At 41.6% G+C, this 21824-nt stretch overlaps 1 protein-coding gene across 1 annotated transcript in view; it reads right to left on the bottom strand.

Moving 5' to 3' along the window:
- The window catches only part of CRIM1 (cysteine rich transmembrane BMP regulator 1), an 816650-nt gene that overhangs the window by 242214 nt on the left and 552612 nt on the right, over positions 1–21824 (bottom strand). Inside the window, exon 7 of the mRNA XM_085611439.1 lies at positions 14184–14381. Coding sequence (XP_085467565.1) covers positions 14184–14381 — 198 coding nt within the window. The remainder of the gene's footprint in view (positions 1–14183; positions 14382–21824) is intronic.

Here is a 21824-nt window from a genome sequence, read left to right on the forward strand (position 1 = left end):
GCCTTAAAAACACTCCAATAGCTACTGGTCAAGAAAGAATGCACTTCAAGAGTTGAGGCATGAAACATCCAAGCAAAGCTGCAGGCTTAAAATACCAACCTAAATTGGCAGTTCATTACGCTCCAAATTGAAACAGGTGCACCAGCAAATGCTACTTTATCTCTTCATATAGATTAAAATACGAGACAAGGAGATAGAACCATCAGCATAACGGGGTCCATACTTTTATATCGCTCAGCCCGACACCGAGGTGTCCTAGTTATTACCGGTACGAGAAGGACAAAAAGATCTTCTATGTTAAGACAATTTGCCAAATCCTAGCAAAGCATAAAGGCACCAAATCCATCAACCACATTGTCAATCTCCTCAGAAGGGACTTGGAGTACAACCTCAACACTAACAACTGCCAAAGACCGTGGATATACACTAGACACTGGGCCATACAGGAACCTTCACCACCGTAGATCATTGCACGAAGCAAACTGAAGAATGGTTGCGATGCATGCCAAACTGTACTAAAGTTCAAAATAAATATTTAGATTCTTTCCATGACATCAGAGCCTAAAAATAAATGTGCCAGTTAAATACGGAGTTACGGATGGCTCCTCACCGACAATGATGAATGTGCCCTAGACAAGAATAAATCACAGGTTGACTCTATTATGCACCACACTGGCAGTAAAAACAGCACTATGTAAACATCTCTACTCCGTAAACAAGGAACCCACATTCTTGACACTGAGAGAGGTGTAAGGGAGTCCCAACTCCAAAAAAGAAACAAGTGTGACCCGCAACTAAAAAATATGGCAACAGTTTCTTGAATGAACGTGAAGAGCATGCTGCTGTCCAAGGGCGCCCCGATGCTACTGATACAAAGTCTATCTTGGGAGAACTGAATTAGTATGGGCTAAGGGGCCGATGAGCTTCCTGGTACTAAGTTTGAGGTAATGGGTGTTGTTTTAAATTTTACTCCTAGATAAAATGATAAATAAAAACTTGTCACAGAAGGCAAAGCCATCCACAATTACGTACTGTAAAATTTCCATCATTGCGTGGATGAGGATTCATTGGTACCAAATAAAAGCCATGCAATGTATATGGGGCCTAGCACTTCCCTATTTCTTAAGCTACCCATAAAGTAAATAAATGCTATCCCAAAGTAAATAATAATCCAAAGCAAATGAAAAGTTGCGTTTTAAATTTAGGGCTTTCGGTGTCTATAAGTATGGAGCTAACGTTTGGGCGAAAACAGATTCTAAAAATTGTATTAAAGAGAAAAGATAGAATTTAACAGTCCTGCAACTATTTGAAGCAATCAGCCTCTCTTATATTTTCACACACAAATGGTTCTGCTGTTAGCTGGAGAACGGGTTCCCTTGAAGTATTTTTTCACTTTTTCTTAACCAATTGAAGGCATTTACCTGGTCTTAATACATTTTACTGGTTATAAATCTTACTTGGTAAAACCTCGTTTTTAAAGAGTGTGACACACAATACTTACCAGAAAATAATATATAACAATTATGTTGCTTCATAAAATAAAAATAAATGTTTGGGCATCTGCAGTAAATAAGTCTCCAGAATATATTTCAAGAAAGTGGCTAATCCTAAACACACTACATGATTCATGGCCATCAAACCGCCTAGATACATACACCGGATCTTTATACTCTTACACATTAGCTACTGCCTATCTATTACTGAAAACATATATCGTACTGGGGCCACAAACCCTTGGGCGGTATCATGTTAGCCAACTTGGGCTCATGATTGGCCACATGGCTGACAAGTCATTTCGATATGTAAATGAAAAAGTTGTATATTTCACTTGTTTGCTATCTTGCTTTCTTAAAAACTGTTCACTGTATGTTATTTGTGCGCTATTGCTATATACCTAGGATGCATTTAAACACATTAAATAAACATGCCTGTCACCATGACACATTTAGCACCAGGTGAAAAATGTAACCACAAAAGTACTAAAAATAGCATACTTTGTACGTGTGAAAGCAAATCTAGGGAAAGCTCTTACATTTTAACCCCACGAGTGCACGTATATTAGCAACTTTTCTGCAGCTGTGACCCAAATTCAGAAATAGTTTGCCACACATTTCAGGTGCAGCACAGGAGACCCACTACCAGGATTCTTTGTGGCTGCAAAACGAAATTAGTTCGCAGTATTTTGGCCACTTGCCCAGAAGTAAGTACATTAAGTACTTTTCCTGCAATCTAATTTTATTTGTGCAGCTTCCATAAAACTGACGAGATCTTTAAAAAGCAATAGATTTGTACCAAAAGGAATACAGCGCAAAACAGACCCATGCTGTAAATCAGTGAAATAGCGCAATAAAGGCTTATTATAGCGTACTATAGAATGCCATCGCGTTCCCCCAAATTATTTGCACAGTAACAGTGATAAATGGGTTTCCAACAGGATGACAACCGATAGACACTAATGCTGTTTGGCTGGAGGGCGACCGCAGCACCTATCCCCGATTGAAGTCCTTGCTTCTGAGAGGCTGCTGGCTACACACTGGAGAAATGGTTCTTGAAAACAGACTGTTATTTTAACAGCTACCCGAGCATTAGGGCTGTATAAACATTAGACTGCTTGCAAACTGGCTCTTACACTTCTATGCTCAGCTCCAAACAGAGGGAAAATGTTCACACCTCATAGTGACTGATGCTGGTTTGTTGGTGTCCGGCCGCAACCCACATTGTTAGGTCAGGCCTTATCCAAGACTTTTTGATTTTAATAAATACTTATAGGGGCTTTCAGCCAGCTCTCTTCATCCACTGGTCTGTTAGTGTGTCATTAGAATTTTTGTCCCACCATTCACAGCATGGGGCACAGGGTCAGGCCACTTACGGCACTGGTTTACCTCTCTGTGAGTAATGGCATTCTGTTCTTGCACAGTGTGTGCTAACACACAAAAACAGGTCCCATTGTACAGCAAATCAAAAGTTCGCAGCTAGGGTGGACCTACTGGCTTTGCAAATGCTGGTTTTAAATCTGGTTCCCTTTAGGCAGCCTCATTTAGGTTTCCACCGTAAGCTCTTATTGGGCAGAAATATCTTGTATCCTCGTTAAAACACAGTTTTATCCATACCGGCCAGCTTACTTAATGTCATTAAGGGCAACCTAATGCATAATGGGAGCTGTTGTCCTGGTTTGCACCTACCACACTGAATAGACTGGCACACCGGATATCAATGCTTTGTATGTTAAAAGCCCAGAACTGGAGACAATGTCTGTGGGGGCATGAGCAAGGCACACACAGTTTCTACTCTTTAATACAGATTTAAAACAATAGTAGCACGTTACAGATCAGCAGTTCTAAGTATACCTACCACAATCGACCAACAACTAAAAAAAAAAAGTCAGCGGTGACACTGCGCTTAAAGGTAGAAACATACATAGAAACACCTTTAATTCAATTTACTCCCCATAAACGGTTAGACGCCTGTAAATCGAGATAATTCTGCATCGCCCCATTGCCCCTGGATTTAGTGCAGAGTCTTAATGAACCCAAGAGCATCTATCCGTTTAGGGGGTAACGATGTTAAAAGCCCACTCAAATTTGCCACTTCTGAGGTAGCCAGTTAATTATTTCAGCTACTCTCTCCCAGTACAGAAAGGGTATTTGCCTTTTGGGACCAAATACAATAGAAGAGTGCAATATAAAATGTGAACACTGTCTCCACTGCCCAATGTTTGCAGGCCACATGTTTTGATTTGTAGGCAGATTCTTCTTTGGGAGACTTTAAAATATTGTACATCAATTCTAATAGTAAAAAAGCACTTTCCATCCAGCTTTCAATCTCGCTGCAGCCAGACCAGCAGGCCATGGCATGCGATGTCAATGGGGAGGTGAGGTATATTAAGCAGCACCCAAGATTGCAAGCAGAAATACAGTTTTCAGTGCTTCTATACAATTGTCCAAACCACCCAAATCGGCACAACAGCCTTGAGGTTGTCGTGTACTGTACACAGTAGTATTTGTAAGTGCTTCATAACCGAGGCAAACCTTGGAGTGCCTTTGGATGGTCGAGAAAGAGGCAACTAAAGTTGTTGTGCGTGGGTTGGTAATATGGGCTCATACCATGGAATACGTGGGTAAAGTTTGTGTCTCAAGCTTGAGGTTCGTAGACGTAGTCCAATCGCTGGTTTGAACTAGAAAGATTTAAGAGAGATAGACAACTGTCCGTTCAAAAACGGTTACCAACGAAGAAAGACTTCCCACTATATTGTAAATTGATCTAATTACCAATCCCTACCACTGGCTACGTCTCTTCCACGAGAGGTGGTGATGAACTGAATATCGGTGTTCATCACTCTTCATTCCATAAATAAGTCATTAGGAACACCTAAAAATGTTATTCGTACAATCTGCAAGGTGGTATGGATAGAACAAAAACAAGATCGAGAAAGGTGTTTACGAAGACTGTTTAGGTGAGATGCTATTTCTTATTCACTACAACCTTTACCAAGAAATATTAAAGTAAAGTGATACACACATTTCGGGGGATATTTGGGGTAGGGTGACCAGGTGTCCCGAATTTGTCAGTACATTTTTTGTTTTTTTAACCGTATGTCCATACAAATTTCATTAAATTTAGTATGTGACCTATTTTTTTAAAGGGCTGGCTGAACACAAAGAGAATCAGGTTTTCGTGTGTTCGAGTGAAGAACTAGTTAGTAGTCCCGATCATAAAGCTGCTCAGCTAACAGAGATGATACTGGGTGTAAAAGATGCATTTGACTGGATTTTTGTGCCTCGTTGAATGTGCTTTCTCTGTTGTTGAGTACTGTCATTCAATGCCCCTCAGTAAATTAAGAATTGTAGTCCAACTTCTATATTGTGGAATGTCCCGGGGTTTAGTTTTCGTAATCTGATCCTATTAGTTTGGGGGGTCACAGTTCCTTAGTCTTCATAGTTTGAATCTTACATTATTAGGCTCTTTTCCCAAACAATGATAAATACGCTCTTCTTCCAACTGTTGGTGATCGCTGGTATGTTAAGCAAGGGAAAATTGGAGGTAAAATATTTGCACAGGACTTTCGGGAAAGTGCAAAAAAAAAAAGCGCCCATTACATACTGAAGATTGGTCCATCTATTACTGATAAGACAGGAGCATAATGGCCATGGGTCAACTTAGCACAACACTGTACCTCTTCAGGGTTCATTAGGATGTCATGGGGGCACTCTGTAATCAGAGCCCGTGAAAGAAGTAAAATCAGTCTTCTTAAATTGTCACAGAGGTGCTGGGACAGGACTGCAGCAGAGGAGTGCCCAGGCCCATGGGATCATGTGCTGACGACAACGGTGCTGGCCCCCAAACACGCGCAGTGGTATCGAAGCCAATATGATGCACCGTTTGGACGACCACCCGGAACTTGAAGAGTGATTCCATGCCAGAGTTCCATCTATGTGACACTTTACAAAAGCTGTGTTTTACACATTGTATTTTCTTTGCATTTATGTAGAGTATATAACATTGCATTATTCAGTTTCCACAAGTTTACATTTTTAGTAATTAAAAAAATTAATAGGCTTCTGCATAAACTAGCTCTGTCCCTCTTGCCGGCATACGCTTTAAAGCACCGGCAGTATGATGCATCACACAAATTAAAAAAGTAAATTAAAAAAATAGAATAAAATGCATTAAGATCTATGCAGAGAACTATAGCTGTCTAATGTATCTGTATCGTTAAATTAAGGACATTAGTCAGAGTGTGAATTACACTAATGCGAACGCAAGCACACAGTAGGGCTGTACAGCAGACACCTATATACATCAGCGACGGTGAAACCAATGAAAACCAGTTGGAAGGTAGAACGGAATCGCCATCAACGCCAAGATAACCTTCAAGAAATCAAATAAGATGGTACTCCTCATCATCGACAACCATAAACGCCCCCAATTCCCACTGCAAACCATTTTTACAGTGGGAAAATAATATTAAACAGTGTCTAGCAAATTAAAGGTTTGTGGGTGACTGTAGTTCGGTGTTAGAGCCGTAGTTCGGTGTTAGAGCCTTACCACACCAGTCTTTAAAAAGAAGTACCCAAAAATGCACAATGGCACTTTCTTTTTCAAACAAAACATAATTTGACAAACCTATTTGGATGATAACCGCTTTCTGAACTAATGTGTGGCGTGGCTGTTTTTCTCCAGGGAAACCGTCAATCTGTGGATGCACCTCGTTAGTACCAGTTTAACAGCCAAATATAGCAACAAGCAACAAAAAGGTGACCAGCTCAGCTTTGCAAAGGGCCTTCTACTGCACGGCAAAATGTGTCGCGGCTTTTTTTAGTAACTTTGAACTGTTTGAGTAATCATGTTGTTGTTGTTAAAAATTAGCAGATTATGCAGCAGATGATGGATTATGTGGCAAATGCGGAAAATCTATAATTATGTTAAAACTGCTGCGGCCGCACAGTCGCATAATTCCAGTGGCCCTGGGTATAATGGCTGTAATGCATGGGCTGCAACTTCAGTGAATGGTATCCCAGGAGACCCATACTATATTTCATGGGTTGCCGACGGCTTGACTTTTAACGCTGCATGGAACTGGAGGTCGCTGAACATCATTCATCATAATTAATACATCCCATTTACAATCATTAATGATGAACCGTATGGTCCAAGTAGGATGCTTTCTTTCAATTCCTTCTTTCATACCGTTTTTCTAAAAAGGTTTTTATTTTTAACATTATGAAAACAGACGTTTCTATTTTAGCAAAAACTGACTTCTGGTTATAGTAGTTTGCTGCTTTTGACTTCAGTCATGTTTGGGGGGGCTAGAGGGCCTTGAGAGTCTGACCATCGGGGCAGGGTTAAAGGTGTGGCTAAAAACAATATATTGTGTACGTTTTTTAGGCCTTTCGCCGTCAGGTAGCTACATATAAAATAGCAGGCCGCTTCAATGAATAATAAATAAATAAAGTTCTTATTCAGTGGGAAATGCTCCATAGTACGTTATGAAACCTTTATTAGTTAATGCACCGCAAAGGTCTGTCTGTAACCAGAGAGCCACAGAATTAAATCTTGGTTGGTGCAGTGGAGAACAGTGACTTGTGCATTTTTAGTGCTACGAGGTCACAGCCTATGACAAAAAGCACTGTGAATCTGTAATTCATTATTTTATACTTGCTTTACACAGTATAAGACAGACTGTCCCTCCAACACCTCCTCAGGGATAGTAAGCGCTATGTAAATACAATGACAATTAAAACAAGCTTTTCCCATCTCAGTTAACTCTTTGCACTACCACTCGAGAAGAATAAATCTTTGCCATCAGAAAGCTTCCAGTGATTCGATCAATTAAAGCCACACATCTGTTACATTTGCAGATTATTCTTTACATTTGCAGATTAACTTGTGCACATTTGCATTTCTTTCAGGAAAGCAGCTCACTGGCACAAAGACATGTTAGCTGTTTGCCAGGCTTCAGTTTCACAACACAGGAGACTCACTGAATGACACTTCAGCGGAAGCATTTTAACTATCGGACTTAACGAAGAGCATGCGTTTTGGATTCTATTTAGAAGCGAGGCTGATGAATGCATGCTCCCAGTCCCATGACTCCACAGCCCCCCTGGGGGTCTCTCCCCACAGTTGGATGCATGTGCAAGGTAGAGTGCAGAGGTGTAGAGTGATGTGCTGTGGCATTGAGTAGAGTGGTGTAAGGTGCTGTGGCATGGAGTGCAGTGGTGCAGAATAGATTAGAGCGGCGAAGAGTGCTGCAGCGTAGAGTGGCATAGAGTGTAGAAGCGTAGAGTACATTGGCGAAGAGTGCAGCAGAGTGGTGTAGAGTTGAGTGGTGCATAGTAGAGTGCAGTGTCAGAGTGTGGTGGTGCAGAGTAGAGTGGCGTTGAGTCCAGCGGTGGAGTGTGCAGTCTTGCAGAGTAGAATGTCAGAGTGCAGTAGCATAGACCGCAGTGGCACAAAGTGCACTTTCATAGAGTGCACTGGCACAGAGTGCACTGGCGTAGAGTGGTGCAGAGTACAGAGGTGCAGAGTACAGAGGTGCAGAGTATATGGGTGCAGTGGTAAAGACTGCAGTGGTGCATAGCAGAGTGGGGCAGAGTGCACCGGGAGAGTAGAGTGGCACAGAGTACAGTAGAGAGACAGAGTGAAGTATCGTAGAATGCAGTGTCAGAGTGCAGTGGCACACAGTAGATTAGAGTAGTGTACAGTGGATTGGCATAAAATACATGGGCAAAGAGTGCATTGGCACATAGTGCAGTAGAGTGGCATAGAGTAGAATGGTGCAGATTAGATTGCAGTCGCATAGATTACATGGGTTCTGAGTGAAGTGGTGTAGAGTGCATTGACGTAGAGAGCAGCGCCATTGACTAGGGTGGAGTAGAGTGCATTATGAAGGAGCTCAAGACGTGGCTCTTTAACAACTAAGATGGTCCTAATTCTGCATGCTTAAGTTCAGCTAGTGACAAGACACCTATGGGTATTTTTTATAAGCTATTTTAACATAACAAAGCATTGAATTAGTGTAGAGTGCAGTGGTGTAGAATGTTGCAGAGTATAGTGAGGTGTGGTGCAGTGCAGTGGTGCAGTGCTGTAGATTGCAGTTGTGTAGAGTGTACTGGTTTTGAGTTTAGTTGTGTAGAGTGCATTAGCGTTGAGAGCAGCGCCATAGACTAGAGTGGAGTGTTGAGGGGTAGAGTGAAGTGACACACAGTATACTGCAGTAGCATGGAGTGAATGGCGCAGAGTGGGATAGAGTGGCATAGAGTAGACTGTTTCACAGTAGATAACGGTCAAGTGCAGTTGAATAGAGTACAGTGCTGTAGAGTGAAGTGGTGCAGGGTAGATTAGAGTGGCTTAGAGCGGATTGACAGAGTTCAGCTGCGAAGAGTGCAGCGGTGCATAGTAGTGTAGGGTAGAGTGCCCTGGCATAGATGAGAGTGGTGTAGAGTAGAGAGACAGAGTGAAGTGATGTAGCGTGGTGAAGAGAAGAGTGCAGTGACGCAGTGGCAAAGTATGGAGAGGCGCAGAGTAGAGTACCATAACATGGTGCAGAGTAGAGCTGAGTGGGGTAAAGTGGAGTATGCATGATGTGGTAGCGCACTGCCATTACAGACAACACATCTTCAGTTGAAATGACCATTACATCTGCACAGACATACAGTTTTCTGATAAACATATACAGTGCATAAACAATAGATAATGTACTGAAATGTCATCACCTACTGTACTAATTGGTTTTGATCGTATTCAAATATTTGCTTCCACACACTTCAGAATTACCAAAAAATGTGCTTCATTTGTGCTTTTCATACTCTGTAATACCTGCATGGTTCATTTACAGCTATTTAAATGTTGTTTTTTGATAGAAGAAAATAAAATCGTACAGCACACCCTGAGTATCTAGCATGATTTTCACATAAATCCTCTCACTTTGAAGTCAGAGAAAGAAAAGTAAACACCAAGCTCCCTGGAAGACACAGCCAGACATTTGACCTCTGTTTTTAAATGCACAGCAAATGTGACAAGATAAGAACAAGAATAAAGGCCTGTTTACATAAATTCAGTACTTGTGGAAGAATACAGTAAATAGAGTTTGGAAAAGGGAATGGACAAACTCTAGCTGAACAGGTTAAAACAAATAAAGCCAGCAAACATAAAGCAAGCAAATGTAAGTTACATAACACAAAGCCAATGGTAGCAATAGGCAGAATGCATTCCCAGGGAAGCTTTCCGAAAGTCCCAAAGATGCTGTTAGCAAACCAGACAGCTGTGCTATCTGTTAGGCTTCGACCTAAAAATCGGGATTTGACAAAGAGACTTCCTGGTCAGGAGGCGATATATTCTTTGATCACATACAAAAAACACAAATTAAAAAGATTCCTATTGTTGATGAAAACCGTAAGTGGAAGAAAGGAGGAAATCACATGGATTGAGTGCAATAGCTTCAAGGAACTGTCTGATCTGCCCGGTATCCAGCTCAAGACTTCTGTAGATATCAGGTCATCCGAAGATGAATTGCTACTAAATCTGGCTGACGTTCATTGATGCATGTAGATTTTTTTTATATGGTGCACAACTAGCTGGAGGGCAATTGTATGCTGTAGTGCAGCTACAAGGAGGTGAGGCGACTCAAGATGGTGCACCTACTGAAGGGGATGGGAAATATTGAACGATAAGACGTTGCAACCCTTAAGAGAGGACAAGGTGCTTCTTGTAGTGATGTGTGTATCTTTTTCCTGAACTGCAGGAGCCATGGGGCAAGGCTGGTGTGTGATGGTATGTAGTTTCATATTCTACTCGTCTGGAACATAGATGGAGAATATTTGCTTCATGTATTTTTTTTTTGTAGTTCTTCATTCTCAGTCTGGTGATAGCCTGACTTTCTAAAGTTTGCTGATTGTTAAGAAATTTAGCGTTTCTTCCTGATTGCAACATGGGTGGGTTGGTCTATTTATTAATGGTTTGTATGAAATGGAGAATGTCATGAAGATGAGGCATATGAAGGCTTGAAAGAGCAGCCATCAAAGAACATTCAGAGTGGGCAAAAGGCAGAAACATATCATTTCTCGATGAGGAAGAAGTTTGATGGAGGATGCACTTCCTTAGGACATCATAATCTGAAACCTCCGCGAGCAGTGCTCTGCTGCTATTAAGATGACAGAGGAACAGTTTGAACCGTGGGGCTCAACACTCTTTCAGAAAGACAGGGCTTGACCTTGCCCAGGAAAAGATGCAATGGCATACTGTATGCTTTTTGTGGTGTGAGTTTTAGAGGATAAATCCTGGTCAACAAGAAAGCCAAAAAACCGTAAGAGTTCAGGCTGACTCAGTAGTGAATGTGTCCTGTTGCATGTTATTGAGTCAATTTTGGACTTGGTGGCAAGAACAGAATCTTCCTTGGCAGGGCTTAACTTTAGATACCCAATGTGTTATACACTGTTTGGCTGCTGGACAGGCAGTATCTGAAATGGTAATAGTACAGTTAAGTATTATGAGCCCACTGGTGAATCTTGATGTAGGGGTTGGTGAGGAGGGCACCAAAATGTGCAAGTGACTGATTTGGAAGTGGAGTCCTGAGGAGCTCAACATGTCACTGGCAAATATTGAAAGCTGGAAGTGACAATCAAGTCAGCTGGGAGATCCAGAAAGAGAACACTCTTACTCAAGTGTGTCAGTGGGGGAATCCTTAAAATCAGCTACTGCTTGGCTACCTGTGGTGAACGTTTGAGTGGAAAAGCTTAGTAATCTGAGCATTCCAGCTACAATGAAGATGGTAAAATCAATGGGATGCATGGAGTTGATGACAAGATGGAAGGTGCAGTCTAGGATGTACCCAGATTCTTAGATGTGTTGAGTGATGTTGAGGATGGCTTAGATGTTGAGCAAGGTCATTTTCATCGTTTTGGGGATGATGGCAGGAGGCGGGTTGAAATCTCAGAACCAGATAATGCTAGTGATTGACTATGGGGTAGTGATCGATCAGATCAGTAAAGTCTTTGATGACATTGTTGCAGGTTCAAGGAGGCCAGTAGATGAGATCAAAATGGTTTGTGATGTAGAGATCAGGAAGAAGCCGGGGAGCAACGCAGAAATGAGGATGGAGGGTTCTGTGATCATCCACAACAGACTTGTGGATAGCAGGAAGGTCTGCAGCAGTCTTGTAATCTTGTGTTTATATGATGTGTGCAGTAGGTAATGGGAACAAAGACATTCAGTGTGCAGGCAAGTGTAAGCCAAATCTCTGTGATAAAAGTGCAAGACGGACTGCTGAGTGAGTGCTGATTAGAATGAGGTGAGATGTTTTGGCTGCTGGCAGCTTCTGTGTGGTAATATATGAAGTTGCTAGAGCATAACTTGTAGCTCTGAAGAATGTGGTGCCATTTTGTGAGGGCAATGAAGATGGAGACTGCAAGTGTTGTGTTCAGGCACATGAAGGTGAGAACCTTAGATGTGAGATGTAGGTTTTCTGATCCTACGCCACTTCTAGGTATTTCTTACAGCTATTTAGGAGACTACAGTTGGCTTTGAAGAATATAGGTTGGTTATATTGAGTCCTATATTTGAAGTCACCTTCTGGAAAACATACCTTTTTCACCGGCACCAATAGAAAATGATGCTGCTGTGAGTGGCAATAAGAATGTTTTGTTCGCAGTGCATCGCACCATGATATGATAGCCTCAATGCAAGGGCTGAGAGAGAAGCGATGGAAAACAGAGAGGCTACCAGGAATCATTGAAGGTATGAAGAAGGACCCTTGAGGACTGAGTGGTCTTCTCCAAAACTGTAATATCACTCCAGACACAAGTGCTTTGAGTAGCTATTTTACAGCACGAAAGAAGGGAAGACCCAAGAGAAAAATAACACTTCAAGATGGCAAATATTCAGCACAGTGCTTTGTTTTTACCTGATGACTGTTTTATGTATTTTCTCCTTTTATTTTACCCACTGTTTCTCGATGAACCAATATCCGAAGTAACATTACTGAGAACTGTGGCTGGCCAGTCTCACACACAGTGCCAGGCCGCTTTCAACAGACACAAAGGATTCAAGGTTGAAATTTGCTTATATATATCTACGAGCAACTGGCATGTTTTTCCCAGCTTCAAATGCTTCAGATTAGTGACTGTCATCTACTATTGAAACCTTAAAGAAGCACAGCTGGAGAAAAATGGGAGAGGTGTTGTGTTTCGTAACTCGACAGAACAACAGATGTCGACACCGCTGCTTCGACGCGAGCTGATCATTACAATGCGAACCTGTAGCACATCCACCACACAAACTCATTTCAGATCTCGACCAATTTCCGAAAAGATCTGAGACCGAACAGCAGGAGCAGATCCGCAGGAGCAGCACAAAAGTGAAAATAAGAACAGAATGATTAGGACACAGCACGAAGAATTGTACAGGCTGAATCACTCATGCCTTCTATGGTTTTACAGAAAATCCAAGTTTCCACCAGATTAAAGGGAAGAAACAAACCATTACAGAGGCACATGATAATACTAAGGAACGTCCAGATCTGGACACTTCAATATGAGGAAACCCCTGGATGTATTGCCTTTGCTCTGTATGCCTTGTTCATGCTGCACTTCAAGCTACCACAGGGGGTCTAATGGGCTTCACAGCTGTCACAGAAAACAGCTCTGATGTGCAGGTCAAACTGAGATGGCAGACTGTTGGCTGGCCACCCTGCCAACAGCATTTACAAACTGTAACCATGTGTTGGCCTTTATGAAACCCCAATCATGTCTGCAGGGACAGGCACTGCAATCTGTTCCTCAGAATCACATGTTCATGAAATAACCTGCTCCCAGTGTGGTTGTACGCTGCCTCTTTCAAAACAGTCACGCGCATATCGGAGTAGCGAGCTACTCACCAAAAAAGAGCTTCAACACCCCATCAGGTGTAGCAACCACTATATAAATACAAACCTTTTCCCCTCTTCTATCCCTCCACTATCCTTCTGAATCCAAATAAATGACTAACGTATCCACCACTCAGATTGCTTTCATATTTCACTATAGTAATTCACCACTAATCCTTTATGGGTTCCGGAGTAGCATGCTACTCGCCGAAAAAGCTCTTTGACGCCTCGCCAGGTGTAGTAAGCACTATATAAATCCAATTACAATACAATATCGAAGAAGGCTGACAAATGTGCCACTGGGATTTTGCTACTGCACAAAGAAGAATGGAAGGTTGAATATCAATCTTACTTGCCAAACATCTCAAAATGAATACCTGTAGCAAACAGCCTCACAGACCTTAAGAGGCCACCAATCCTATCTTCTTTGAAGACCACAAGCAAATGACGGCAAATGTAGAAGGATTCTCGAGTCAGACTAAACAACCATGCAGAGAGGTCTAAAGTCAATGACACGCTGAATCAGCATCAGCTTTGTAAACGTGGATGTGCAATGCCGTCTTTGGTCTAAGAATGAATAAATAAAAGAGTGGGCAAAGCACTTTTCCTAGGAAACTGAATACCTCGCATAGTTGTACCCAGGCTGTGGGTGCCATAAAATACCTAACATTATACAGAATTGATTTACTGGAGCTAGAGTAATAACGTGCAAGCTCAAGTAGTAAATACCATGGGCAGGCTTTAGAAACTTTGTGTAAATGGTAAGTATCTTAAAGCATTGAGCAGTGAAAAGCAAAGAATATGTGGAATATACAGGACTTACCTTCACACACTGGGCAGCACTCTCCAGGCACCTTGACTGGGTTCAGACAGCTCTGTCCACAAGCGGTGGCCACGCAGTGTGGCTCACCATTGATGCATTGGCAGAACGTACAGTCGTCTTCCCGCCAGCGGTCTCCATGTGCTCGAATCTGACCATTAGCGTAGCAGCCCGCTGGGTTATGTACTGGATACACTGGATCTGCGTGTGGAAACAAGGTCTACAGTCAGTCTCTAAAGCACAGCAGTGGAGATACAGGTGTAAAAAATGCTACACATTTGGACCTTTGCTCTGCGCCGTCTTCTTGAAGCAGTCTGAAAACAACCACCTTTCACCAGAGGCGTCAAACTTCATGCTCTGCCAACCACTGGTGTCTCTAGAGGGGAGTCAGATGGGGCCAGTGCCTCAACTCTGCTTACCCTGCCCCCATGCCCCACCACCACAGCTGTAGAATGTACCACGAGGCAAAACAAACAAAAAAAAATAACAGACACTGCACTTGCCGATAGTACACATTAGTTTGACCAGCTTCCTTCGACAGCAAAGCAGCGATTGTTTGAGGCAATACATGTTTGCTTGAAATGCTTAAATATGTCTTTGTGTGGATGTGTGTATATACAGAAGTATACAAAATCAGCTTTTAACCATTTTAAGTGTGTGTATATATATATTTATTTAATTGCAGCGAATACGCCCAACACGTTTTGGAGCAGCTTGCTCACGGGAATATATATATATATATCTTAAACCGAAACAGGGTTTTCACAAATGCTCCACATGTCGGGCTTGTAAATTTGGTGAAAGCAAAACCCACTACAAAATACCGTTTAGTCCCAAAGAAAGGCTTATCAGTGGGCACTTTACTTGCCGCACTGAATATGCGGTTTACGTGCTCACATGTACATGTGGACTGAATTACATAGGGAGCAAGAAACTGCAGGTGCATTTGCGCATTTTACAGCATTTGCGTGTAATAGTGACCACCAATTCGAATTACCCAGCAGCGCGTCATTTCAAAAATTTACATGACAACAACCTCAACTACCTCAAATATTTGGAGATAGATGCCGTTCCAGCATCGCGCCGAGGAGGAAACCGTGAGCGCAAATTGAGGCAGTTGGAAACACGCACTATTATCGAATTTGACAGTAAGACACCCTTGGGACTAAACACTATGGAAGATCTCCATTATTGCCTATGATCTGTTCCGTCTACTTTTTAGGTTCAATAGATATATAACAAGATCAGTTCATTGTAATATAAGACAAATTCTGAACAGGGTAACCAACATGGTATATGGCATACTTACAAGATTTCCTGCCTCACAAATATGGTTTTACCATCGTACACATTCAAAACATTTTTAACTTAAACCCCCCCCCCCCCAAAAAAGTTTTTTTAGATGTGATTTTAGTAATAAATTATATTATTTTTTCACTAGGTTTTACAGTACTGTATCTATACACTCACTTTATCTCAACACAGGTTTTGCACTTGGCATATCTTTGTACATGTCCATAACTACTGTAACACCACATTCTTACTTGGGTGATCAAATAGGTGGTCTCTAATAGAGCTTTGGTGAGTTAGTAGCATTCTTATCAAGTTTAAAAAAGGAAGAGAAATATGATAGGTCAACAACCGATTAAATATGAACTTCCGTTTCAACCTAGCTAGCTTTGTTATATAATAGTTACTAAAATATCTATTTTCTTTGCAATGGATTGAGAAATTCCTTTCATGATGGTGGTATATGAGGCATTTAAGCAGAAAAGAGGGTCAAATATAAATATGACTCGTACTATATCTCTTTAACCTGCATTGGTAGGAACTAAAATAGAATTCTCAATCGATATATATGCAATATTGTATATAGAAGACTATGGAACTAGCAGGCTGTGAATTTTGAATGCATTGATGCGAGCAGTTTTGATGTATTTTACGGTTCAAAATAGTTGGTTTTAATTAATTATCAGTGTATTTATATATGATTTTATCATGTATTTATACTATGTATTAATGTCTCAATAGCCGGCAGGCACAAGAAATATTTACATGTTTAAAACTCACAAATGCTTTTGACATATACAAAAAACTCGGAGAGTATCTTTTAATCATGTGACACATTATGGTGGTTTAAAAACTTTCAGAGTAACGCTGTTCTGTGAATGTGATCAAGGCTGGTTTATCCGGCCGAAACGCGTAATGACTTTGCAAGTGAGCTGAAATAAAATTTTCACGCCAAATCCAAGAGGAGTTTGTACCTTCTTCATCGCCGTTGGGAGGTTGGAGAAGGAAATCCCGTTTTGAAAGAAAAAAAAATAATATATATATATATATATATATATATATATATATATATATATATCACCACCAATCCCGCTTCCTCTTCAGCAAACAGGTCCGACACAGCTGGGGTCACATTTCAGCAGGGCTTATTGTCCACCATACAGCAATGATATATATATATACACACACACACATTAGATATGTATATACGCACACACTGCTTACGACTGCCCCTTGTAGGTGACCCTACCAGTTTCATCTGTGGCCCTATCTAAACATCACTTGTAGAGGCGCCATTGCTGCCATCTGAGTGGAACAAGACCGCACTATTCAGTAGGCAATCATTAAGAACATGTTGGGTGGCTCTGTATCAAAGTAGGTGTCTCTATAGGGGCCCCAAGTCTCCTTATGGCATACAGTGCTGTTGTACTTCTGTACACATATGGGTGAATAGGGTTCTTAGTACAAAGCTGACCGGAACGTGGAAGATAAAGAGAGAAAGATTAACACTTTGAGGTTTTATATCGTTTATTACCTCTTTAAATTTATGAAAACATTGTATAAGATATATTCTGCTTTGGTTGCTCATATCGATGGGATGCATTCCATACCGGTCTGTGAATATTCCACGGCTGCATTCTCAACTATTATTTGACAAGTGAATATGACAAATTCACACACACCACATGCTAGCGCCTTGAGACCTTTTGGTGATTTGTGCGCTCTATAAAAACCATTGACATTGACCACATTACTGTCCCAAATGCTTCCACATACCCCAGGTCAGAGCTATACTTACATTTTACAGTCCCTGAAAGTTAACAGCCCACAAATATAATAGGATAGCTTGCAGGGCTGGTTCTTCCTCGAAACAGAACTGTTCTAGTATTTTCCTGTCTCTACCTGGGCAGAAACACTTCAAAAAGGATACAACGCGGTACGATATCAGCCCAGAGGTAGTGGGTTGGTAGAACGGTGAAGAGGTTCAAAGTGAAGGTGCAGAACTATTTTACATAGGTCAACAGAACAATTCAGATGTTTTCCAGCCACAACAGGAAACACTGTTGAGCTACTAGTAGTCTATGCTGTGGATGTACTTTTAAGTTCACAAACACGAGAAGGAACACTGCAGGGCTCAGCTGTAGCATGTCCTGCCTTGGTATATGCACAGCAAGTATCAATGTAGGACTTAGACCCATTATGTACAGGCCTCTGCATGGCACACATCACAAGAAGAAACACTGGTGACATCTGATTGTGCAAAGAACAAGAAAGAAATCAATTGTAGGCCCAAGTGCCACTGTTTACTACCCTGTCTCTGTACAGCACGCAACACAAGAAGAAACAATGATGGGATTAGTACACTGTTTACAAACGCGTCGCTGCAGAGCAGAGAACAAGAAACACGGTAGGCCTCAGTCCACTGTATACGCACCTCTGCCACTACACCGCAAGCAACACAAGAAAATACACTGTAGGCCTCAGTCCACTGTTTACAAACCTCGGTCTCTGTATAGCAACGAACAAAAGAAGAAATACTGTAGGAATCAATTCAAGAGTATTCCAGTCTCTGTCTACCACACAACAAAAAGACTAAACACTGTTGTTCCAGTGTGGGCCAACCCCTCTAGCTACATTTCAAACACCACAAGAACAGGCAATCTACGCCTATTTCCTTATTGAGCTCCAGTATTTGCAGGCGCTTTCGGGTGTCACACCCACTGCAGAGCATACAACATACAACACAATAGGAGGCATTGCAAGGCTATTTTCTCCCTAAGACAGTGTGGGTAGCCTGCTCATAAAGCAGGCTTAAATGACTGTAGAAACCAAGCTCAGAATCAGAAAAACAAAATAAACGATGTTGCTGTTGCAAGAGTATGTTTTTGTTCTATTTTGCTAATGGGTTTTGTTTCTACAGTCAGTGTAGCTTGTACTTTCTGCAAGGCAGCCATGCTCAGAATGAAAAGAAGTGCATTAAAAATTATGGACACTGTGATTGGGAGTAACAAGGAGCAGAGTAAGAGTGTGGGGAAAGAGTCAATCAGGTAGCTAAAAAGAACAAAATATTCTGCAGCTAAAATGTGATCTTTAGCCTGCATGTAATTGAACATAAAATGTAATACAGGCACCTTAAATGAAGAAGCATTGCCAAAGTCAATAGGTCTAATCTCTGAGACCTATTGGCACTGGCAAAGATATTTAGTCATGGTGTGTAGCAACACAGCTGCAGTGCAGCATGGCTAAAAAAATAATGTCATAAAAAATAGTTGCCATGACGTGGCTATCTTGTAATTTTGAAGCACAGGCTAACATGGATGCTTGCGCTTACAAAATGAGGTGAATATTTTTCTTCATTTTAATTACCAATCCTAGCTGGATTACTAAATAAAAGTTGCATGAAATGCACTTTTTTGCTATAGCCCTAATACACTTTTATTTACAAATCGATCAAACGCCTTATAAAAAACACAAAAAACAACGGGGAAGCGTATTGACAGTCGGGAAAGCCAGGGCATAAATGCAACTCGGGCACACACCAAGACGTATTTTTTGGGCCCCTAAGGATATGTTTGTGAGTATGGAATAGAACAAGAATGTACTCTTGGATACTCTGAGCTGTCTGTGCCTCTAATGGCATCAGAAAAATTCCAGTCACCTTAAGCTCTACCATCTAAAGTACATAAAAATGTTTTTACAAATTCCACTTTCATACCTCTGGAGCAAGGATTTTTGGCGCTAGAAACAAAAGAATTATTTAGCAGTTCTTCCACTCCCTTTCTTCTAGCAACAAGGTAGGATGCAAAATAATTTGCTGCAAAATGATGTGCCTTTATTGCCATATAAGGAAGTTACATAAAATGGCTGTAAAGTAGCATCGAGCCTGCTTTGCAACTAAAAGTAACCTCAGGATTTTGGTTTTAGCTTTACGAATTAAAGCCGGAGCATGTCTGCAACAATTATGCATTACCTCCAACCAATATATACGAAACGCAGCCATTAGCGTTCATGTCAGACGTCACTGCGGGGCAAAGGCCTAAGAGCAGGGTCTTTTGAACGAATGGGTCTGTGGGTCACCTATGATAAGGAACCGAGGATACCCCTAGGTGGCAGTCCTAAGCGTACGATTAAGAGTCCCTGCACCATTGTGGTGTTCCGCGCTTGAAATGAAAATCCTAAGTGCAGGCACCTGCTTCCTACTGAGAAGTGCAGGTACCCTACTGTTATCAGTATTGCACACCAACAGAAGTGCAGATGTTCTATATTTCAAATTAAAGAAGTGCAAGTTCTTAGTATCTGGCAAAAGTCCGCCAACTCTCACAGTGCCGTCATGCGCCACAGGATTTCACATTGCATCACACGGCAACGTAGTGAAGAGTCTATCACACAGTGAGCTGTAAACCCTTTCATACAATAGGTCTCCAGCTCAGGTGTGAATGCGTTGCACAGATGGGCTCAATTTAAAATCTCCCCTAGACATGGGGTTCCCAGGGTTTTATGTGGGGACATCTCTAAAATGGGTATGCACTTGCAATTTTTGGCGTGGCTGAAAGCATTAACTAAATTTCTGTGATTTCCATAGCATACCACCAGACCGTTATATTGGTGTCTGCCTGAGCTTTCTGCTATTGCATCCAGATATAGAACAACTGACATACACCTAAAAAAAAGCAAGGACTACTGGCTTTGTCAATGGTGGTTTCTATGCGTTCTGCAGAGAGGCCAAGAATTGAATGATCATGTATTCTGAATTCCTTTTTGACCCTATGACAGGCACTGTGAGAAATTAGCACTGCCTTAAGCCTCAAATCCAGAGCTCTCAATCTTTGCCTGTTATAAACACCTCGAGGTAACTCCGTTAACGTATATGCACCATACAACACTAATAAGCTACATGAAAAATATATAGAAAACCACAACATTCTGGAAATAGCTAATGCACTTATGGAGAGCAAAACTAAGTAAAACATTTAAAATACAAACAGAAACTAAACCAGTGACATGGATTACCTTAAAGTTTTTGTCAAACTATTTGTTCCGGAATTGTCCGTTTTATTTTTTACCAGTAAAAGACATGAATTTAGGGCCCAATAGGGACCTGTTTAAATGCCCCTTTTAAATTGCTCCTGGGTCTGAGACCCAGAGGGACCCGGCCCACTTAAAGCCCGGGGGTGTCTAAAGGGAAAGTGTTTTGTGCGGAGGGGTAAAGGCGAGGGGACAGCCAATAGGTAAGGGGTCCAAAGTTCCGCTGGTCATGCCCCTGCCCATTGCAAAGCACATACCCCTTTGTATGAGAACAAGCTGAGAATAATTTCAAGGTTTACATACCAGCCAACATTTTAAACCTGAAAAATTGAAGATTTTGAAAATCAAGTCAGGGGACTGTATTTTGTCCATTGACTTCTGTTGAGGCAGAGTCAATTTTAGGCCGGAGACAGGTAAAATGAAGTTATTTTTGGGCTTTAAAAAAATCGGAAGTCTTCGGCCTGAATTGGGTCTGTTGGCCATGGACGTCAATTCACCAAAATGCCAAGGGTAGCGGAAGTGAGATCGCACACTATTTGGCCTTTACTTTGACTCACACACACGATTACACATACTAACGCATTCACACACTCTCACCAGCAGGAATGCATACAACAGACCCTTAACAACATTTCTTACTTACTGTAGCTTCCAGATAGGATCATATTCCAGCTAAACTACTCCATTTGTATTACACCAATAGTAAATAATATTATTCACCACTTGAATAATTTAAAAAATTGGATAGAAACAAGGCAAGTGGGGCTCCAACCAGCGTCCATTGGGAAGAGCTGCCCTTGTGTGCCAGGCACTGATTTTGCCACCTCTGGGGCCAGGGGGGGTCACAAAAGCAGTGCCAGGGGTAGCAAGTCAGGAGTCTCAGCTGCGACCCCTAAATGACGTCCATGCTGTTGGCATGTATGAGGTTGGCTGGTCTGGAACTGTACTGCGCATTTGCTGCTGTACAATTTACGCCTTCACTGCTACAAAGGGAAATCATGTTTTGCACGACTATATATATATATCCATCCATCCTGGTAGCAGTGAAAAGGGGAGTCGAGGGTCCACTAATTATAAAGCACCTTGTTAACACGTAGGAATGGAGAACGCATCAAGCAATTAGGGCCATTTTAAAACCGCGGCGCCTAAGATGCTCGCATTTTAAATATTATCACACTTCCAGGCGGTGCTAATCTGCTGGGCTGCTGCTCCTGCAAGGTTTCAGGGCACACACGGCTTTGTGCGTTCAAAGCACGGCTGACTGAATCGCTGGGACGGAATATTCAACGATAAAAGAACAACTGGCTCTGGGATCTATTCTCTCTAATC

Source organism: Triturus cristatus, chromosome 6 (genome assembly GCF_964204655.1).
Source record: "Triturus cristatus chromosome 6, aTriCri1.1, whole genome shotgun sequence".
NCBI lineage: Eukaryota > Metazoa > Chordata > Amphibia > Caudata > Salamandridae > Triturus > Triturus cristatus.